General features: G+C 40.6%; 1 protein-coding gene across 3 annotated transcripts in view; it reads right to left on the bottom strand.

Annotated features, from left to right (window-relative positions):
• Positions 1-3,171: 3,171 nt before the first annotated feature.
• The window catches only part of LOC124716917 (nuclear RNA export factor 1-like), a 134,424-nt gene continuing 119,787 nt past the window's right edge, over positions 3,172-17,808 (bottom strand). For all 3 annotated transcript variants that reach the window (XM_047243486.1, XM_047243488.1, XM_047243487.1), the window contains one exon: positions 3,172-4,812. In XM_047243486.1, coding sequence (XP_047099442.1) covers positions 4,692-4,812 — 121 coding nt within the window. In that variant the 3' untranslated portion in view covers positions 3,172-4,691. The remainder of the gene's footprint in view (positions 4,813-17,808) is intronic.

Raw genomic sequence — 17,808 nt, 5'->3', positions numbered from 1 at the left:
TTATGTCAAAATGACTTATGTTAAGATGCAGTGACCGTCTTGATTTGGTCCAAGCAACATCTGTTAAAAGGGCATGTCAACCTGCTGTGATACGAGATTGTATGTTAAGGGAAATAAGGTTTAAAGTTCAGTTGTTTATGCCATTCAAGTAGCTCAGAAGACAATTAACGCTCTCTTTCAGCATCAGTACATGTACTGACTAGCAGGTCCACCTCAGCCAATATCAAGAAAGGCAACTGAAAGAAATTTTATTAAATAAATCTACTGACATCAAACATAAAAGAGTTACAGATCATGCACAGGAAATGTAACACGGGTAATACACCAAAAGCAAACTAATTTGCATTTCAAAAGCCACAAATGACAATGAGTTGATATTTCCCAAAGTATTCTTTGCCGCAATGCAGACAAAAAGGACAACCTTTTGAGACTCAATTGTCACAGCTGACAAAAACTGGACACTGCACTCTATACCTGAAACCTAACAATAATTACACAAGTGGGATCATGCCTCTTCACCTGAGCTACTAAAATTCAAACAAGGACAGTCTTCTGGTAAAGTCATGGTAACTATGTTTTGGGATGCCTGCTAGGGCCACAATAAACACTGATAGGTATTGTGAAACTAACTCAGATGGGCAATTGAGAACTGAAGAAGAGAAATGTCGAGCAATGGTGTAAGCATTTTCCACGGCAACACTTGCCGACATTTCAGTCATCGATCCATTGCTCTCCTGCTAGAGATTGAATGGAACATCAGCCCCAACTGTTCCCTAAGCGGAATGAACATTTGGCTGGAAGACAATTCAGCTCTGTCACATTATCAACTGAAATGGCTCTGTATATTTTTTTCCACTTGTATTGTAAGATATCAATCTTGTTGCTCTTGCAGATAATAGAAGTATAGGAAAAAAATAGCACTAGTCTCTTACAAATAGGACTGTCAATTAAATATCTGTTTGAATTTGTTCAGTATCAACAACTGAATACTTCTCATACAACACCATAACCTGTAATTATAATCTATTCAACCAGTTTAATAGTAAAAGTAGATAGCGATCTGGTTTTGTACTAAAAACGGATCACAGCCTGACTCACAAAACCCACACTTTATGCTGAACAGATGGTGTTCATTTTGCTACATTTATCTGTGATTAAAAACACATGTAGGTGAACTAAACATGAAAATATTATTTTATTCTGGGTATTAACACGACTTATAAGTTATGGAATTATTATTTCGGTAAACATGATGTTCACAGCGCATTTCCTAACACACGAATACATTACAAAAACTATATCTGGTGTTAATACAAACCCTCCAAAGAGACCCTTTGAGAAAAATAGTATTCAGACAGTAGTATCTAATACACACATTCTTCTTCCACTATCACCCATTCTAGTTTTTTTAATTAGAAATGAAGCTCCTCCAGCTGTACTTAAGATTTTATATTTATTTGATTACTAGTTTCAACGTTGTATCAACGCCATCTTCAGGCCCGTACACTTTGACAAAATCAATTGTGTGTGGCTGAGTACTAGAAGTCCACGGTGAGTCCAATACATGCTCCACCTGAAAGGTGGGCAGTAACTCATTCTAGTTCTATCACTAGAACCTCTTACCCAATTAGAGGCAGGGCCACCTGTGACAGCAGCCGTGAGGTCTACCAACTTAGCAGCAACCACTGTCCAGCATTCTATGTGGGCATGACGACCAACAAATTACTCATCTGTATGAACGGCCACTGCCATACTGCTGGTTAGAGAGTGTGCTCGACTTCAAAGATAGATTGCTTCACAGCCTGTGCCATTTGGATGTTTCCTACCAACAACAGCTTTTCTGAATTGCAAAGTAGGGAACTCTCCCTAGAACATGCCCTTTCTTTTGTCAATCCTCGTGGCCTCAACGTTCTACAATCCCTGTACCCACCTACTAAACCCCTTCTATACTCCACTCCAGCCTCACAAACTCATGCTATACCTCAGTGGACTCGCACAGTCCTTTCCCATTTTGTAACACCCCCCCCCCCCCCCCCCCCTCCCTCCCAGGATGGCCACGCCATACTGCAGTTAGCAATCTGCCATTCCCCAAATTCCCACCATATTCCATCCCTACTCTGCTATCCGTCTCCTTCTCCATTCCACTTCTCTTCTGTACAACCATTACTCATCCCAGCCGAGTCCGCTGTTCAATGCAGTTAGGCCCAGCACCCAGAGATGACAGTGTGGGAGATTGTGCGTGAATGGCTGGCTGTGTGTGTGTGTTTTTCTACATTTGAAGGAGGTCTTGTCCATTGGCTTATAATATTATAACAGTTTTCTTTCGATGTGTCTGTCTCCCGCTCAGTACCTCCGCTATTTTGAGAGAAGGAGTCTATCCTGTTTCATATTATAATGTAATTGGATAGGTAAAAAATCTACTCACCAAGCGGTGGAAGGAGAACAGACATATAAAAGGTATTATGTATGCAAGCTTTCGGTGCCATTGGCTCCTTCCTCTACAGAAGAGGAGAGAAGGAAAAGGACTGGTGAGGCTTAGGAAAAGGGGTAACATTTGGGAAAGTCACACAGAATCCTGGGTCAGGGGAGACCTACTGTACGGGATGGGAAGGTCTGTTAAATCTCTTGACCCGGTGTGCTGGGAGATTCTTCCAACCTGTACCCCTTTTCCTAAACCTCACCAGACATTTTCCTTCACTCCTATTCCTTCCCCTTCAACCCTTCTGCCAGAAGAAGGAGCCAACAGCTCCAAAAGCTTGCATACATAATACCTTTTACATGCCTGTTCTCCTGCTGCTGCTTGGTGAGTAGACTTTTTATCTTTCCAGTTACATTGTATTTTCAAAAATTGATTATTTTTGTCATTATATTTCATATTATTATATACATATATATATACTAGCTGGACTAATAATAATCCCTACAAAGGCATAAAAAGTTTAACATTAAAGGATTCCTGATGCATACACACATTATCGACAACTTGAGAGAACAGAGTGTTGGTTGAATTTTCCTTTGGATACAATGAACATCACATTAACTGCTCTCTGCACTCTGTTCCTTGCTGATGTACCTCAGTTAATCAGTCACAAAACTAACTATGATTACAGAAATGTCTGTCGTGCAAGGGACAATTTAATCTAATTTATTTGGTATAATAAAACACATATCACAAATTTCCAGAATTTTATTATACTGAATTACAATGAAATTTTCATGTTGCACATCCCAGAGACTCCTGGGGTATACTGTGTGTAATTCATATAATGTATGTACATGCAGAAAAAGTATCTGTATGTAACATATGAACAGTCCTATAGACTGATTTCACATAAGAAACAGTTTATTTACATGCAATGTAATGGATATTACATTAAATTACCTGACAGAATTACTAGCCAGTAATAACTTTCAGGAGGCGATATATTTACTACTGCCAATACACATGTATATAAAGAAATGTACATAACACTATACTAGCTTTCAGAACAATTAGTTCCTTCCCTTGGGGTACGAGAGAGAAATAGGTTGTGGAAAGTTAAAAGGGAATGCAGTTCATTCAAGACTGCAGGATGAGAGGGAGGCAAGATCTAGTGTGAGGATCCAAAGTTGCCCAAGTAAGTGTGTCTGCAGGTGATGTCAGAGTAATATGTAACAGAGTGTGTCTCAAAACAATTATGCTTAGATCTATTTTGAGTAATTAACTGTCGGATGTTTTGATGTTACGACAGCTACTGCTGGTAATTTGTTTGGATGATGTTTCAGAGGACCCTGGGTGTCAGAGCAGTGCCAGTGCACGGCCAAGGCAGCAGTGACGGGCAAGCATACACATCTCACAGCTCCCCATTTCGGACCGTTGGCTTCCCGCTGTAGATAATATGAGTACAACACGTAACAAATTAATGCTGACGAACAATCAATGATACTTTAAGTTATGTAGGGTTCCGAGCTGAAGCAATATTGCCTGGTACCAGGTTATGCTTGATAAACTTGAGTTGTCTGAGGACTTGGCCGTCTTACTGCTGTTGGTGTAAACTGTGAGCTTAAGGGCTCTACTGTTTTATCTGCTGTGAAGTGAGATCTGCTACGAGTGCTGTGTCTGACATCGAATTATTGGCAGTTAAATGTCCAGTGGCCACAGGTCAAATATAGTTGAAGAGTGAATGTACATAATTTAGGAGTAAAGGACACCACTCACTGGACAGTAGAAGCGGTGATTCATTGATAGCCACACAAAAAAGACTGAAAGTTTGCTAACTTTCAGACAAATTGTGCAACGTGCCTGCGTGTGTCCGCATATGTGCTCGTGCCCACATACGCACACATCCCAAAAGCTAGGCTAGTGTTGTGTACTTTTACTTTTGTGTGTGTATCACTTCTTTGAAGCAAATATTGGACAGTTATTTTGCCCATAGTTTACGAGTTCTTTCAGTTGAATTTTCCTTTGGATACAACGAACATCACATTAACTGCTCTCTGCACTCTGTTCCCTGCTGATGTACCTCAGTTAGTCAGTCACAAAACTAACTTTCATCAGATGTACCTCAGTTAATCGGTCTCAAAACTAACTTTCATCATCTTTTTCTGTAATAACAATTGCCACATTCACAAAGCGTGCAATGTTTCTCAGTCGCTGCTTCATATGCTATGCAGACACGTATACTCTAATAGGGTCGAAAGCTTTCTTGCTTTCAAGATTTCGCTGCTTCTTTTGGTTTTCTGAATCCACTTGCTGGAATTGTACCTGCTTTGTACATTTCAATGAATAATAGGAGAGCTCTTCTTAAGTCCCAGTCCGCAGTATCCAGGCAGCTGAAAAGAAAAAGAGTGTTATTTACTACGTAAGGTAGCAGAACCTTCCTAAACATTAATGAGAGCTTGTTTTTATATTTTGCACAACATCCATGCATGTCTATACAAAAAAGCAAGTATCCAAACAAATTACAAGAGGCATTCAACAAGTAACACAAAACTGTTTTTTCTCAGCCAGTTTCAGTTTGTTGTGGGACATTGTGGAATATTCCTGCTTCAGCACCTACAGTTTCATGAACTTCTGATAGAGAGCAGTGCTATATGTAGCCTTAAAAATGGCATCTGTAACAGAGGTGCATTCCAAGCAGAGAGCTCTCACTGAATTTCTTTTGGTGGAAAACTAGACTATCGCAGATATTCACAGGCACTTGCAAAATGTCTACGGAAACAGTGCAGTGAACAAAGGCATGATGAGTCACTGGATGAGATATCTGTCACCATCACAACAAGGTCACACAAATCTGTCCAGTCTCCCCTCCCGTGTGCCAGCCGGATGCACACAGCTGCAGCTCCTGTGATGCTGAAGCCAGTGGACACTCATTCGAATTGATCAACAGATCACAATCAAACACCTCTCTGTGCAACTGGATCTCTCTGTTGGCAGTGATGATACACTCATGAAACTTCACTGGACTACAGCCCGGATCACGGACCTTCCGACTTCCATCTGTTTTGCCCAATGACAGATGCACTCCACAAGAAGCAACACTTGAATGCTGGTGAGATTACAGATGCAGCAAGACATCGGCTCTGATGTCGACCAGTAGAGTGGTACTGCGCAGGCAAACAGGTTCTCCCAATAAAATTGCATAAGGCTGTCACACTGAATGGAAATTATGTTGAAAAGTAGGGTTTTATAGGCAAATGAGTGAGGAATAATATGATGTATTGGAATCCTGAATAAAACAACCTACTTTCGGGAAAAAAGTCTTCAATTACTTATTGAATACCCTTTCTATACAGGAAATTTAGTAAGTACTCAAGTTATGAATGGAGATGCCATTTTTTCCAAAGCAAATTATTTATTTTTCTTCTACTAAAGCTAAATGATTACTCAACATTTCACACTCGAGTGCTTAGTAGAATGTGCATAGAACCAGTTTCAGACTATATCGCCAATATTCAATTTTCAAAGAGCACATGGAAGACATGAATACCTAAACTTTCTGTGAGAGAACTGACGATAGACTTGTGGCTGACCTGAGGCCCACACACACTTGACTTTGGCTTTGTCCAGCCATTAATTCACAGAAAAATTTTAAACTCATTTCTTTCTGTGTCTAAGAGTGGCACTAAAGATTCTTGTTCATTATTTATCTTTAAGGCTTTTTGCTGTGAAGAAATTTCATTTTTTTTTTTTCCATTTTACAGATGGTCCTCACAATTTGTGATTCATAGACTTTACCTTATTCTAACATGATGGTATCTTCTCCCTGTGTAGGTGAGAGTCAACAAAATATTTTGACTTTTGGAGATGCTGGTTAACGATTGAAATTTCTTGGAAAGACCTTGCTACAACAAAATACGCCTTTATTTTATTGATTACACCCCACGTAGCTTATCATATTCGTGATTCCACGTTGAACTCTGTTTGGTAAGGATCCTATACTATGGAGCAATACTCCCTCACAGGTCAGACAAGCCTAGTGTAGAAAGTCACTTTAGCAAACTGGTTGCACCTTATAAGAGTTCTACCAATAAAATTCTGTGTCTGGTCTCCCCTCCCACAATATATTCTATGTGATAGTCGCAACTTAAGTTGTTTGTAATTATAATCCCCATGTATTCCATTGAGATGAAAACCATGAAATTTGTTTGATTTTAGTGTAACTGAAATTTAATGCATTTTTTCAGTACACTCTTTTTAGTATTCAGCATCAACTGCCACTTGTTGCATCATGTAGGTGACTTCTCTAAATCATTTTGTCATTATTTTTGATCTTCCTATGACTTTACTACATGATAAATAACAGTATCATCTGCAAACACTCCGAGAGGGCTCCTCAGATTGTCTCTTAAATTGTTTATATGAATCAAGAACTGCAGATGACCTATGACACTTCCTTGTGGAACCTCAGATATACTTCAGTTCAAAAGTCTTCTGGAAATCTAGAAACATGGAATTAACCAGTATCCACTGTTGACAGCACTCATTACTTCATGTGAATACAGAGCCAGTTGTTTTCACAAGAATGATATTTTCAGGTTCCGTGCTGGTTATGTTTCAATAGACCCTTTTAAGAAAAGATATTTCATTATATGGGAATACAGTTTATGTACACTCTCCTTTTAGGAATACACACTTTTATTATGTCCTCCACCTTTTTGGTGACAGAAGTAAGTTTTGTAGCTGTTAACTTCTGCATACTTAAACTATGTGCAGTGTCACTTTGCTACCTAAATGTATTACAAACTTTATATTTAATGTATACCTTTAAAATTGTTGCATTTTTAGTGGCCATCTATAAGAAATTGTCATACTGCTTTAATGTAAAATTATGCTATTTAACACCAGCAAGACACAGTGATTAAGTGAATGTATATAGTGCCCACTGCTTTCTCATTTTTCTCATCGCTTAAGCTTCCGTAGTATCAAGCGGAAGGTTTTCTTTTTAGTGATGTTGTTTTAGCTTATATTTGGTCTTCTTTCCCCTTGCATTTGTAACAGTGATCTTTTGTAAACAGAACTCTACTCCTGCACACTGAATTTTTTTATTTACTCCGTCAGCAAATGTATTAGTAATTTTATACGTAATGTATATCTGTAAATCTATTATATTCTTAATAGCCTTGTAAAAGAAATTTCATGTTTGCTTTAATACAAAACACTGTTGTTCAACACAACCAAGATGCAGTTCTTACGCACATGCATTTGGCGCCCTCTGGAGCTCAAATTTTCCTGGTCGCTTGAGCCTGTATACTTATAGCAGTTGGCCTTAGTCTCTGGTGTCAGGTACACGTGGCTTATGCAAATATTTTATCCTGTGACACCTATTACAATTTTATGTTGACAAGAGCCTCTACCTATGGGCACTTAATAGTGAGCATTCATTAAGCACAATGTATGTAATCTGGCTACCATTTAAAGCCACTGCTTATGATAATTTTTGTTTTGTCAATCTTCTTTTCGAAAAGAGCCGCTCGGCTTCATCTAATCTAATGTACCATCATGTGGTGTAACACGTGAGTATGCTTATGTCATGAATATTTTTCTATTAATAATTTATTATGTTTGTAAAAATAACTTTGTAACTGGTTGTATACATTTTTAGGGTCCACTACTTCTGAAGAAGCAATTTTTTTTTACAAATATTGAAACCTAGGTCAAGGGTTAACAAAACCTTTATTTGCAACCGGTTGGCTGATTTTTCAACCTATTCAGATTTGCACAAGCTGCTGTTTCGCAGCCCTGTTTAAGATTTTGATTTCCTCAACATCCTGGCTGTGTTTTGAGCTACTCCTATAATATGTGCACCTGTCTTGAAGATCACACCATTATTCGAGTAGATTTTTTTCATCTTTAAGGCATGTTTTAGGAACAAGAAGAAATCACAGCGAGGTATAAGGAGCAGTCAAAAACTTTCTGTTCAAAGGCTGTACAGTCGAGAATTGGTATTCCACTCACACAAAATAACTTTGAGCATTGAGGAAATCATTCCACCAATGCACTAGCTTGAAGATCCCCATTTGTAAAACACCATGTCCTACTCCATAAAGAAGTCTGTAACAGCCAACTGCACATTCTCACCTGACAGGAATCACTGTGCCTTCAAAGTTTTTTTTAAAGGGATCGAAGGCATGACATTAACATGGGGAGAGATCAGGACTATAGGGTGGTTGGTGAAGTGTCTCCCACTTGAGTTGGACTAAGAGGCTGGCCTCCCACATCAACTGTAGTCTTGTGTCAAACTGTGACCAGCATGGAACTTGGTGCACCATTCCCCAAAGGCAGTTTTCAACAGATTTGCTACCTCAGACCCATTCTTCATTTTCCAGTGGACATCTATTGGTGTTTGTCATTAGGCAGTCTACAAAATAATACCAGCATGATGGCGTCATTTGGACAAATCTGGTAATAATGTCACCATATTCACGTTCCTATATTTCCTGCACGCATGTCAGAAAGAGTCAAATGCCACACTAATTCCTTACTTGCATGTCAAAGCTCACATATGCACACTGAGTCACGTTATGTTGCATATACACTGCAGCAATGCTCTCAAATAAAAACTTGTGGATCACCCCTTATAACCTGGAGAATACTGGGGTACGCACCAGCAATTCTTGATGTAATTTGTGCTGTTTTTCAGGGACATGAATGTACTGGTTTGCTGTTGTAATGAAACAGTAGTTTCTTACTTTCAAAGAAGACCATGTTTCCTTTGGTTTCTAGCTGAACTGATCCAGTACTTCATAGTAGTATTTTCCATTGATAACTTTTCTTTTTCAAAGAATGCTATGAGCATTACATCCTTCACATCCCACAAAAATGTCTTCACAACTTTTTCTACTGATGCCTTCTTTGAAGCAGACTAATCACATGTCATTGATTGTCTTCACTGTTCCTTGGTTTCTTGCAGTGATGAAAATATGTAATGACAGGGCATTTCATACACTGTGGGTAATAATAGACTCAGCTGTATGAAAACACAGAGCTACTTGAAGTAATTGTACCATCATAAGTTAATGGATAATAGTGGGTCTGTAAAGTTCAAAGTGTGCTGTGAAAGAAGAAACTGAGTTTTTGTTAAATGTCTTGCAAAAATATGTAGAGGAACTACAACTGAAGCTAATTCATGGGAAATCAGCCTTCTGAAAGGTTTTATGACTCGTTTGAGAATTTTTTTCAGTTTTCAGAAAAATCAACCCCATTGGCCCTCATTCAATGGAAATTAGAAGAATAAAATGATGCTTTCCAATGCAATCACAGCAATGGGCACTAGGCATACAAAGGCAATGCTACTTCATTTTGTTGGCAGTAGGCCATAATTATTGTTGCAGCTCACAGACACAAAAAGGAAAGAAAGTCAAAACCAGTCACCAGAGTTATAACCTCATTCCTAGTTTATTGATATTAATATGGAAAGAAAGCCAGAAAACACCCTATGCATCAGATTTTGCATCACCAACTGCCCCCCCCCCCCCCCCCCCCCCCACACACACACACACACACAAGGGTGTAATCTCTGAGGCAAGGGGTTGGGAGCTAGGCTGGAGTAGGGACAGATAAGGATACTGTGTGGGGTTGGGTGGGTGGCTGAATACCACCGTGGGAGGGGTGGGAAGGATAGTGGGTAGGACATTTAGCATTTCAGGGCTCAATGACAGATAATCGAAAATCCTGGCAGAGAATGTGATTCAGTACTTCCAGTCCTGGGTGGTACTGAGTCATGAGAGGACTGCTCCCTCGTGGCCAAACAGTTGGTATGTGGGAGTGGCAGGTGACTGCTGATACAAGGCATAAGAGATCTGTTTCTGGACCAGGTACACACACTCACTCACTCACTCTCTCTCTCTCTCTCTCTCTCTCTCTCTCTCTCTCTCTCATCCCCCCTCTCCGTGTGTGTGTGTGTGTGTTTTTTGCATGCGGGCGTGCACGTGGATGGGTGCGCGGGCGCACTTATGTCATTTGACCAACAATCACACAATCTAAATTACTCTACTGACAACACAGTTAGGAAAATTCATACAGTACACTATGTCATCAAAAGTATCCGGACAGCTGGCTGAAAATGACTTACACGTCTATGGCGCCCTCTATCGATAATGCTGGAATTCAATATAATGTTGGCCCACCCTTACAGATAATGACAGCTTCCAGCTTCTACTCTCGCAGGCATACGTTCAATGAGGTGCTGGAACGTTTATTGGGGAATGGCAGCCCATTCTTCATGGAGTGCTGCACTGAGGAGAGGTATCGATGTTGATCGGTGAGGCCTGGCATCCATTATAGGGATGTTATTGTCGTGTAACCACTCCGCCACAGGCCATGCATTATGAACAGGTGCTCAAGTGTGTTGAAAGATGCAATTGCCATCCCCAAATTGCTTTTCAACAGTGGGAAGCAAGAAAGTGCTTAAAACATCAATGTAGGCCTGTGCTGTGATAGTGCCATGCAAAACAACAAGGGGTACAAGCCCCCTCCATGAAAAACACGACCACACCGTAACACGACTGCCTCCAAATTTTACTGTCGCCACTACATACGCTGGCAGATGACATTCACCAGGCATTCGCTATACCCACACCCTGCCATCCAATCGCTACATTGTGTACAGTGGTTCGTCATTGCACACAATATTTTTCCACTGTGCAGTTGTCCAAGGTTTACACTCCTTACACTGAGCGAGGTGTCATTTGGCATTTACCAGAGTAATGTGTGGCTTATGAGCAGCCACTCGACGATGAAATCAAAGTTTTCTCACCTCCCACCTAACTGTCGTAGTACTTGCAGTGAATCCTGATGCAGTTTGGAATTCCCGTGTGATGGTCTGGATAGATGTCTGCTTATTACACATTATGACCCTCTTCAACTGTCGGCGATCTCTGTCAGTCAACAGACGAGGTCGGCCCATACACTTTTGTGCTGTACGTGTCCCTTCATGTTTTCACTTCACTATAACATTGGAAACAGTGGAGCTAGGGATGTTTAGGATTGTGGAAAACTCATGTAAGACGTATGACACAAATCACACCCAATCACCTGACCACGTTTGAAGTCTGTGAGTTCCGCGGAATGCCCTAGTCTGCTCTTGCACGATGTCTAATGACTAGTGAGGTTGCTGATATGGAGTACCTGGCAATAGGTGGCAGCACAATGCACCTAATATGAAAAACGTACATTTTTGGGAGTGACGGATACTTTTGGTCACATAGTGTATGTACAGTGCTTATCAGTAACTGCTGAAGAGAGAAACTGAATGTAGCATATAAGTCGGATAAAAAAATATGAAACATAGGATTAATTTTGAAAAAAAGAAAAGGGGGGGGGGGGGGGAGGGAAGTGGGAAGCTCATTCTCAATAGAAAAAAGAGGTCACATTACCCACTTAGAAAAACTGTCCTATGTAAAGTCACTCTTAACCACTTTTTTTATATTTTATTATACAGATAAATAACACAGGCATGGCAGACTTCTAATCACAGTCTTCCTTGATGTTACTGTTAACTTCACATCTGGTAGTCATTCATCAGTTTCAATATATTTGTCACTCTCCTATCAAGAACTCCAAGCATGTCATCATCCAGGACATTGAACACTGCGCCGTTTCTTGAACCACACTTCTTGAAAGCTTTACTATTAGATGCGCTCTTTGCATCAGGAATAACTAAGTGTTTGACACTTGCACCATAACTGTGACTAATTCGGAAGTTTGTTGATGATTTTCTTTCTTTACTAAACTTTATCCTTTAGAGAAAAACTGTGCCTGTTCTGTCACATAAAACAATGGAACAGTCACTACATAATGAAATGTTAACAGTCAAAGATAGTTAAACTGCTGCCTTATATACAATGGTCAGCTTCCAAACACTAGTAATATGGTTGCTCTGTTCTGAACTAAGGAACAGGCACTGCAGTTAACAGATTTTTGTGATCCAATAATATAGTGGTATTTGTAGAGTCACACACTCATTTTTCTTGGTCAAATTTTTGGTAACCATTACAGTTTACATTCAGATCAATACAGTAATTTGTTTGCTTTGTCTCACACAAAATATATTTCAGGTTCCCTTTGCATGATAAATTACTTGCATGCTAATGAGTGCACAGCTGAGTGCTCAGCTGAATTGTTGTTTCCATTTTGTGGACAATATTTTAACGACCATTCCTGTCATCTTCTTCACATGCTGTGAGTTGTTTTGTTATGCATACTCGGTGCCTGAACTCCAACCAGACTGTGAACTGCAGTTGGTCTCATGTTGCTATTTATAGATGAGTTCAACTCCTTCCACCAAATAGGACAATTGATGCAATTTTGTTTTGCAGAGCCCACACAGGTATTCTGTGAAATGTACATTCTCTTGGCGCTTAGCAGTGACTTGTCTGACTGAAACAAAAGCTATCAACAAATGCTATCTCAAATACAATCACGAAATGAAATATGGTGAGACCAGAAACACAATGCAAATATTAAGTACAATGGGAAAGTGTAATTAAGGAGTCCTTCAAAATAAAGATGTCGCAAAACCTAATAAACAGGGACAGATTTCAATTTGAACAAGGTTTGGGGTCTGGCACTCAATTTAAGATATTACCAGCCAGCAAATACATCTCAGATGGGAAATGTTGACAGGATGAGCAATTCCTGGAATATAAGTCCCGTCTCTGAAAAACAAAATAGCATCAAAGAGCATTAGTGGGCGTCGGGAGTCGAACTCGGCTACAAATAGTGATGCAAGACTAACAATAGTCCACAGTCTGGCAGGAGTCTATGCAATGAGTACACGTAACAGCACAGCTTGCAGCAGCTGCAGAAGATCACTGGGTCAGTCACCAAAATACTGTAGACTAGCAAATGTGGCAATGTTTCGTAATTGCTAAATATTTATTGGAATTGAATAAATGTCCACTTTCTCCCTGTCCATCGCCTTCTCTCTCTCCCTTTGTCCAGTCCTCCTTCCCCATCTCTCTATCTATATCCTCCTCCACTCTCTTCACCTATCTCCTCCTCCCACTCTCTCCACCTATCTCCTCCTCCCACTCTCTCCATCTCCTTTTTCCCCTCCCCCTCTCTCCATCTCTTCCTCCCCCTGCCCCACCTCCACCCCACCCTCCCTATCTTCTAACTTTATTCCAAATGAAACCTTGAAATTAATTAAGATGAATGGGTAAATCAGCCAGGGTCATTGGTATGTGGGGCACAAGACAGATTTCTCCATCTGCTGGATCTGTAAGAATGGCAACTTCAATGACAGAATTGTTCACAGTTTTAATCTGCGAACTTGTATGATCACAAAGTTTCAGAAGATTCATATTACCAAGTAGTATTCTATTCACAGGCCAATAAGCTATACATACAACACTCCTGTTTTCTGTTAAAGGAAGAGAAAAAAACCGAAACTATACATTTTACAGCACAGTCTAGCATTTTTTTCCCTCTGTCAGTTTCAACAGAAACCCTGTACACTGTTGTTTAAAGAAAATATAGCCCATGTCCTTCTGAATGTTTATTAGAGCACCATGTAAAACTCTGAAGCAAATCAGTTAAAAACTTTTTGAGATTTTTGCTAACAATGTTTTTGCACCCTGCCAGAAAAAAATTCAACTTCAAGGACAAGGTCACTTTATTGACAAGTGAAGTGAAAGGTAGTTCATCATTGTGGGAGCATATGAGAAATTCAAACAAAATTAAATGCACGTCACAGTAAATGGTACCCAAAGAGTCATGTCATTACACAGAGTACCCGTCGCCCTCCCTCTCACACAAAAACAATCGTAAAGGTGCCAAATGGCATCCTATGACAGACTGTCCCAAACGTCCTGGAGAACAAGATACCACTTCACCATGTCCCATACACATTCATCTGGTGAGTGATCTGGTGATCTCGCTAGCCCGAAAAGTACTAGTATGAGGGTGGTTTGAAAAGTTCTCGAAATTATCACGAGAGGTCAGCTCTAGCACAACGAGTTGTTCACAGGATATTCATTGGACTGCTGCCTGTAAACATGTGCCACGTCAATCCTCTCGGAAGATAGCTGTGACGGTGATGAGGCTCTGTTGTTGTTCCCACGTAGTGATTTGCGAAGATGGAAAAATCGAGATTCGAGCAGTGATTAAGTACTTCGTAAAAAAAGGTATGAAAGCAAAGGACATTCGTGCTGATTTCCACAATATACTGGGGGACTCTGTTCCTTCATATTCGACTGTTGCCAAGTGGGCAAATGAATTAAAATTTGGTCGGGAGAGCTCAGATGACGATCTGTGCAGTAGTTGGCCAATAAGTGTCACTATTCCAGAATCATTGTAAAAGTGCACAAAATGGTCACAGAGGATCACCGATTGAAAGTGTGTGAAATTGCTCACCATTGCCAGATGTCATCTGAAAGGGTATATCACATTTTAACTGAAGAATTATAAACGTAAAAATTATCTGCAAGACGGGTGCCACGACTCTCAATGCTGTGCCCGCACACACGTACCATCGCTGTGGTAAAATCACACGAACTAAAGAAAGAATTGTTGTCACACCCATCTTACTCACCTGATATGGCTCTGGCAGACTTTCATCTCTTCCCAAAACTGAAAATTTTTCTTAGTGGGTGAAGATTCACTTCAAACAAAGAATTGATAGCTGGAGTTGACAACTATTTTGCAGGCCTGGAGGAAACTTTTTTTTCAAGATGGGATCAAGGCACTGGAACATCGTTGGACCGAGTGCATTAATCCACAAGGAGACTACATTAAAAAATAAATAAAAAAGTTTCAGTGACGTAAGTGCTTTTTTCTATTTCATTCCGAGAACTTTTCAACCACCCTCGTACACCACAAAGAACACTTGGTGTCGCAGCAGCTGTAACTGGAAGTAAACTGTCCTGTCAAAGAAATAGCAGGTGCACAAGGATGACAGCCCGTGCATTGTAGCAGCACTCATTACTTTACCCTGCAGAAACATCAAATGTGACTGCAAGTTGTAACTGATGGACTCTCCCACCCTAAAGCCTGGGACGGGACCAGTGTGTCATGAGTGAATGCACTCTGAAGTATACAGATAACCACATCTACAGCACACGTGTGTAAGTCCACCACTCACATATAGGGAGAACTTACGCCCACCACTGAAGACAACAGAATACCATTCCATTCTCCAGTCCACTGTTTCACATAACCAGAGCGCTAGTGGCATCTAGCCAGATTCACAGGTGTTCTCAGTAGTGCTGCAAGCAGACTGTTCCCAGTGGTTCCTAATGACACGGAAGGTACAACAGGTGCGCAGATTTCCCAGATGTGGGAATGTTCTACAGACCACTGTTGAAAGCAGTGACACATCACCGAAACATTGTGTCCGAAATGAGCAGCAATTCATCAATACGTCCGTCTAGCTTCCCACAGGCCTACAACGCGACCCTATTCAAACAGCTAGAGCTGTTCAACAGTAATATGGACTCATCAGAGGGGCACGGTTGTACCCCTGAATGACTGTTGCAAACACTGTTCACCTCTAAACTCAGCACAGATACTGCCTGCAGAGTCAAAACATACAGTGCACAATCCTCCCGAGCACCGTCTAGTTGCCGATGACCGTAACAAATGTATCACTAACACTACGACCACAAAGTATGCACTTATCATCCCCTCATGCCACTGAAAACAGTTCTTGATGATATTGCATTTTTTACAGCTGTCTATTTTCAAAAACATACAGGGTAGTCACAAACAGTGTGAAAAGCTTCCAATGTGCAAGGGTATTACAGGGTAAGTTGTGTGGAGAAATAATTGTTAAGAAAAGAATTCGATACATTGCACCATTTCTGATTTAATTAGCACTGAAGTTAGCCAATCAGGTCACTTCACTCGCAAATCGCGCAGCCTGCCAGATACAGTTAGTGTCAGTTGTCCTCATAGCATAGATGACAGAGCACGAGACTGCTCAGCCGTTGGCTCAGGTTGGATCCTTGCCTCTGATCCGTGTCCAATTTTTGTATTGCTCTCCTGTTTGGCTTTAGGAAACTACACGAAGAACATGTGTGGTACCTGCCTCTCTGCCGGCCGGAGTGGCTGAGCGGTTAAAGGCGCTACAGTCTGGAACCGCACGACCGCTACGGTCGCAGGTTCGAATCCTGCCTCGGGCATGGATGTGTGTGATGTCCTTAGGTTAGTTAGGTTTAAGTAGTTCTAAGTTCTAGGGGACTTATGACCACAGCAGTTGAGTCCCATAGTGCTCAGAGCCATTTGAACCATTTTTGAACCTGCCTCTCTGGCAGGATGCTCAAATTTGTCACACACAATGATCACACTGGCTAACTCCAATGTTAATTAAATCAGAAATGGCACAATGCATCAAATTTTTTTCTTAGCAATTATTTCTCAGCACAACATATCCTGTGATACCCTTACAAGCCTTTCACGTTGTTTCTAATCACCCTGTATATGGCATATGTCCAGCTGACTGTTTATTAGTGTACTACATAAAAATTTGAAGTAAATCAATCAAGAATGTTTTGTGATTTTTGGAAACAACATTAAACAATGTATTGTCTTTATCTGCACTACTACCTGGGCCTTCTGGATCCTCCCCTTCACCAAAAGTTTTTCAGAACTGTGGATATAGGAGTTATCCTTACAACACATACTCCGCTACTGTAACTATCCTGGCCTCAACTTAACAGTAACATCCTCCACCCAACAGTTCCACTCACCCTGTCCATCATCTCCTCCCCATACTCATCTCCCACCCTCTTCGTTAGCTGCCCTCTGCCAATTAACCTGCTCATCTTTCCTCCCTGCACCACTACCTCCTAACCTGCACCTATTGACATTCTTGTCCCTGCACACTCCACCAGATAGTGTCGTACACTACTACCTTCCCCTTTGCCTTACCCACCCTCGCCAGACTGCTGCTTCCATCCTATGTGATAGTTGCATTCTGGCCTGAGCTGGCAGTCATGTGCCTGGGTATGTGTATGAATAGCATGTGTTTCTCTGTTTCTCTTTTACTGATTAAGGCTGTGCCCAAAATCCTCAAGTAAGTGTCTTAACTGTGCCTGTCTGCAACTTAACATGACATCTTTATGAAAATACTGTTAGCACAAATCTTGAAAAGTACTTGACCGATTTAATTCAATTTTTTACACAATACTGTAATAGACATTCAGACGGACATATGCTACATATTTCTTAAACAACGGTGTACTGGTTTTCTGTTAAAACTGACTGCGACAAAGAAAACACTGTACTGTGCACTCCTGTGTAAATGCGTGGTTTTGTTTCTTTCCCACAGTCAGACAAGTGGTTTCTCCCATACATAGTCTTTCTCATTATATATATTACCAAAATAA

Source organism: Schistocerca piceifrons, chromosome 9, assembly GCF_021461385.2.
Source record: "Schistocerca piceifrons isolate TAMUIC-IGC-003096 chromosome 9, iqSchPice1.1, whole genome shotgun sequence".
Lineage (NCBI taxonomy): Eukaryota > Metazoa > Arthropoda > Insecta > Orthoptera > Acrididae > Schistocerca > Schistocerca piceifrons.
This window is presented reverse-complemented; position numbering and strand designations above follow the sequence as displayed.